Below are 5,411 nucleotides of genomic sequence, written 5' to 3'. Positions count from 1 at the left end.
CCCTAGTTTTCCCCTCAAGTCACGTCCCACAAATTCAAACTTGCACACCCAAAAAACCTCCCCTCCTTCATGACACCGCCACCTCCACCACCACAATCAACCTCACCAAATTCATCCGCCAAAGCCCCAGATCCCTCTCTCCTCCGTCGCGCCGCCTCCGCCGCCTCCGCCGCCTCCGCCGGCGACTTCACCACCGTCCTCTCCTCCTCCCCGCCCTCCGCCCTCACCCAGCCCTACAACTCCCTCTCCCAATCGCCATCAAACACAACCGCTTCGACACCGTCGGAGCCCTCTACAAACACATGCTCCGGTCCTCCATAACCCCTCAAGTTTACACGATCAACCTCTTTATATCGGCGTTGTGCGATTCGGGCCGATTGGATTACGCCAGTAAAGTGTTTGATGAAATGCCCAAGAAAGAATGTGTACCAAATGTGTACAGTTTCGGGATTTTGATTCGTGGATACTGTAGAAATGGGTTGAGTTTGATGGGTCTCGAGGTATTGGATAGAATGGAGAGCGTTGGGCTCGAGCCGAATATGGTGATCTTTAATACTTTGGTTTCGGGGTTTTGTAGGGAAGGGAAGGTTGAGGAGGCCGAGAGGGTTGTGGAAAGGATGAGGGCTCGAGGGTTGAATCCAAATGTGGTTACATTCAATGCTAGGATTTCGGGGTTGTGTAAGGCGGGTAAGGTTTTGGAAGGGTACCGGATTTTTAAGGATATGGTGGAGGATGAGGAGGTGGGTTTGCCAAAACCGAATCAGATCACATATAATTTGATGCTTGATGGGTTTTGTAGAGTTGGGATGATGGAGGAGGCGAAAAGTTTTGTTGAGTTGATGCGAAAGATTGGATGTTTTGAGAAGTTGGAGAGTTATAATACATGGTTGGCGGGATTGGTGAAAAATGGAGGGTTATTTGATGCGAGTGAGTTGTTGAATGAGATGGTTGGGAAAGGAATTGAACCTAGTGTGTACTCGTATAATATTGTGATCGATGGATTATGCAAGCAGAAAATGATTCCTAAGGCGAGGTCAGTTATAAGTTTGATGAGAAATAGAGGAGTTTTCCCAGATATAGTAACATATACTACTTTAATTCATGGATATTGTAACGAGGATAATGTTTTTATGGCAAATAAGACTCTTGATGAGATGGTAAATAATGGTTGTTTTCCAAACACTTTCACTTGTAATGTCTTGTTACAGAGTTTATGGAAAGAGGGGAGGATTGTTGAGGCAGAAAAATTGTTGGAAAAGATGAGGGAGAAAGGGTATGGATTGGATATAGTCAGTTGCAATATAGTTATCGATGGTCTATGCAAGAATGGAAAAATCGATAAGGCTACTGAGATTGTTAGCGGTATGTGGCATCATGGAAGTGCTGCACTTGGTGAACTTGGGAATTCATTTCTCGGGCTAATAGACAGTAAAGATAGTGGGCCCAAATGTGAACCCGATTTGATCACGTACTCAGCTTTGATTAATGGCCTCTGCCAAGTTGGAAGGCTTGATGAGGCCAAGAAACTGTTGATTGAAATGATGGTGAAAAACATTACCCCCGATATAGTTATATACAATACGTTTGTTGGTGGATATTGTAAGCATGGAAAAGTATCATCAGCCTTTAGAGTCGTTAAGGAAATGGAGAAGAAGGGATTTAAGCCGAACACAAAAACTTATAATTTGCTGATGTGGGGTTTAGGAAAGAAGCGCAAATTTAGTGAGATTCAGGACTTGATGAAAGAAATGAAAGAGAAAGGAGTTCCTCCTGATGTTGTCACTTGTAATAACTTGATTTACTGTCTGTGTGAAGCAAAAATGGTGAAAAAAGCTGCGGCACTTTTAGATGAGATGATGCGGAGTAACATCTTGCCTAATGTAACTTCTTATAGGTTGTTGATCAAAACTTTTTGTAAAGCTAGTGATTTTGATGCCGCAGAAACTGTACTTCAAGCTGCTCTTACTACTTTGGGCGAGAAAGAAATTATATACAGGTTAATGTGTAATGAATTGTGTACATATGGAAAAGTTTTGGAGGCCAAAGAAATGCTTAAAGTTGCTTTAGATAAGGGATTTTCCATTGAGAACTTCACTTACAAATATCTTATTGAGGAATTATGCAAAGGAGGTAAAGTTGATGATGCACAAAACTTGCTGAATTGTATGCTTAATAAAGGCTATCAGTTTGACCCTGCAATTTTCTTGCCAATAATTGATGCTCTGGTTAATATGGGAGAGAAACGTGAAGCAAATAAACTCTCAGAACATATGATGAATATGGCGGCTCATCAGGATAAATCAATTGAAGGCTCTCATCTGTATCCTAACATGATGAAGGAAAGAAGTAAACTAAATCAAGATAGCTCACTTGGGAATGATTGGCGCTCTATATTGCATAGGTATGATTATTTTAATCTCTACAATTATTGTCTATATCTGTATCTTTACTTTTGGGAAAAAAGTCTATTGAGTGCCTTTAATTTATTTTTTCAGTTTGGTTTTTTGCCGCTGTAATAACTTCCATCTACATTTGCTTCTCCTTTTTATAGTTCTTACCAGCTACCCCTGTTAAAATACAGACTTTTCCAAGAACCTTGAACATTTTGTGCCCCATGTTACCCAATCACATGAAAGTTTAACAATATCATGTAAATAACAATCCTGATCGAAAAAGGAAACCATCATGAAAGAGCATTTCCGTTATCTCAGTTGCAAAATCTGTATTGGATGATTTAAAACAATATCATGGATATGTAAAAATTATTGCTAAAATAACAACTTTGGTACCTCAATTGTATTTTCTCTTTGTGGTTAAAATTTCAATAATGTATTATGAACTTTGTGGTGCTTTTAGAACCTATCATGAACTTCTTTTATTCATGTAACTAGAAAGCTCATGCTATTTTGCTGAAAAATTAAGATAGTTTTCTGAAAAAACCTAGATAACTACTACTGTTCCTAGAACTTTTTTGCTAGATATAAATGTAATAGTGTTTAACTTGAGATTCTTCTAGAAGTTTGTTACACATCTTATCATTATGTCATAAATGAAATATCATCGTGATTGGAGGAGATGAAATCGTGTTATATTAAGCTTTTATGCACTAAGATATTTTCAATCAATATTTGTATTTTTCTTTGTGGACATCGCTCAAATAGTCTTTTCTTTCTACATTTTCTGTAAAACTTACTCTTTACCTCAGTAAGTGCTTCTAATGCAACCTAGTTAAAAAAGAACCATATTTCCTTAGGTCAAGCAACACTATGTCAAAGCTAACATCTTTGCTTTTGCAGGGATGATGGAAGTGGGATAGCCTTGAAAGTTCTAAAGAGAGTACAAAAGGGTTGGGGTCAAGGTAGCATACCAATTCCTCGAACAAACAATATTGATTTTCTCCATGATTGAATAGGGCCAAGAGATCTTGTTGTTGTCAGTTATATACAAATGCGAAGCAAGAATATCATGTCCAATGCTTGTGTTTGATGCGTGCAAAATGGCATGGTATTTGAAGTGTTAATGACACCTAGACAGAAACAATGGCAGTGGAGAGGATGCTAAGTTTGAATTGCTGCTTCATCGGTTTTAAATATGAACTGAGGTTTCTTTCAGGTATTGTACTATTACTTTTTTCTTTTTCAAAAGCATTGATTTTTGGGTTTTTTTTTTAAATCGCTTCTTTGGGTTGTTTGAAGATGCATACCCTGTCCTATGGGGGTTTAGCAATTTATCATCCATGTTCTATTTTATTAACGTATACATCTCATAACTCTCATGTCAACATGTTTGTTCAATTAGTTTCTAAACTCCCTTGGAAATCCCGTGGGAATATTTTCGGCGAAGGCTTAACTCTTATCATAATGTGATTCCCACAGGAGTCTAAAACTAAGGAAAGGACATGTCGTCACGGGGGACAGGAAAAGTAATTGCTAATAAAATAGAACACGAGTGATAAGCAGCTAAATTTCCGTCCTGTAGAGAATGTATCTTCAGATAACCCTTGATTTTATTTTTCTATTTTTCTATTTTTTATTTATGGTATGTAATGCAGTGATAGTTTATATTCTGTTTCTCAGGAAGCTGCCAAGCTTACTCATTTACTTGACAGAACATTAGAAAACGGGGCAGAAAATTATGAGGCACAACACAGTATGCAGTTTAAGGTGAGATCTGCTTAATAGTTCACTATGTAGCACGGACACGGATCCGACACGGCCATCCGACACGCCGACACGAGGCAAATCCTAAAAAATACATAGGATACGTGTGTTCGACACGTGTGTCCGACACAGACACGACACGACACAGCTTCATGTTATGCGTGTCCGTGCTTCATAGATAGTTCATACTATGGTGGATTTATGATTCCACTTTATAATTTCTAACTTCTTTGGAATCCCATTCAGGATCATACGTGTGTACATCGAAGTTAACCAATGGGGAACCAAAAACAGAACTATTTGCAGTTCTGAGAAATTTGATATGTAATGGAACAGAGTGGCATCATAGATCTATTTGTACAGCTAGTTGGGCATTGAGGATATAAGCATCAAGCTCCAAGGTTGATACTCCATCGCAAGGATTGCCATCCTTTTTACCCCCCTCTCTTTTCTTTTCAAGCTAATAGTTGTCTTTTTGTTTTCATTTTTTCAGATGTTGAGGAGTTTTATCTTGTTTGGATGGAGATTCTTCACAGTAGAGGTCACTTCAATAATCACACCATCTACTTTTACACACAGAGTTGAGTTATCTTTGGTTAAAAATGAAAATAGTAGCAATTTGGTGCGGAATTGAATTGTGATTGTCTAGATAATATTAGAAAGTTATGATTGAGAGAGGTGATAACTGCATTGTTGAATAGCATTATTCAGGCTTCCATGTTATTCTCCTGTAATTATTCTTTTCTCCTTTTGTTCACTTATATTTAACATGATATGGTTAGTTACGTTACGTATTTGTAGATAATGCCATCGTCTGTCAATGTAACTGCCAACCAGATTTAACTAATTATATTTATTTTATCAAATAAACTCAAAATACTTATTTATATGGTTCATTTAAATGGTTAGGTGAACTGAACTTGCAGATTTATTTATCCATTATTAATCTAGTGTATATATATATATTAAAGAAGTGTGGTTCGATTTTTTATTTATTTATTTTGGAACTAGTTTATAGTGTCATCTAAGATTATTTTGGCGGCACCATGCATTCATGAATTACAGTTAAAAATTGCTATCAGCAGAGTAGAATGGATATTATATATGGATGTTATGTCATACCATAAATTATCCGGACATAGGTTTGAACATACATTTATTCAGTGATGTTACTTGTCAGTCGACTTTTATCTATTCAGCTTTAGAAGATTTGATATCTGTGTAGTTATATTTATTCGGTTATTTCTTGAA

The 5,411-nt window shown here is 37.3% G+C and overlaps 1 protein-coding gene across 2 annotated transcripts; it reads left to right on the top strand.

Annotated features, from left to right (window-relative positions):
* The first annotated feature begins 226 nt into the window (after positions 1-226).
* On the top strand, positions 227-4,983 carry LOC109827382 (pentatricopeptide repeat-containing protein At2g17140). Of its 2 annotated transcripts, XM_020394390.1 has the most exons (6): positions 227-2,401; positions 3,297-3,612; positions 3,876-3,983; positions 4,077-4,163; positions 4,407-4,561; positions 4,654-4,983. In XM_020394390.1, the coding sequence occupies exons 1-2, from the start codon at positions 303-305 to the stop codon at positions 3,406-3,408; spliced, it is 2,211 nt and encodes a 736-aa protein (XP_020249979.1). In that variant the 5' UTR covers positions 227-302; the 3' UTR covers positions 3,409-3,612; positions 3,876-3,983; positions 4,077-4,163; positions 4,407-4,561; positions 4,654-4,983. The 2 variants fall into 2 exon arrangements, with proteins under 2 accessions (XP_020249979.1, XP_020249978.1); XM_020394389.1 differs by lacking the exon at positions 3,876-3,983.
* Positions 4,984-5,411: the final 428 nt, after the last annotated feature.

The sequence above is a fragment of the Asparagus officinalis genome, unplaced genomic scaffold (genome assembly GCF_001876935.1).
Source record: "Asparagus officinalis unplaced genomic scaffold, Aspof.V1 AsparagusV1_Un170, whole genome shotgun sequence".
Classification (NCBI taxonomy): domain Eukaryota; kingdom Viridiplantae; phylum Streptophyta; class Magnoliopsida; order Asparagales; family Asparagaceae; genus Asparagus; species Asparagus officinalis.
This window is presented reverse-complemented; position numbering and strand designations above follow the sequence as displayed.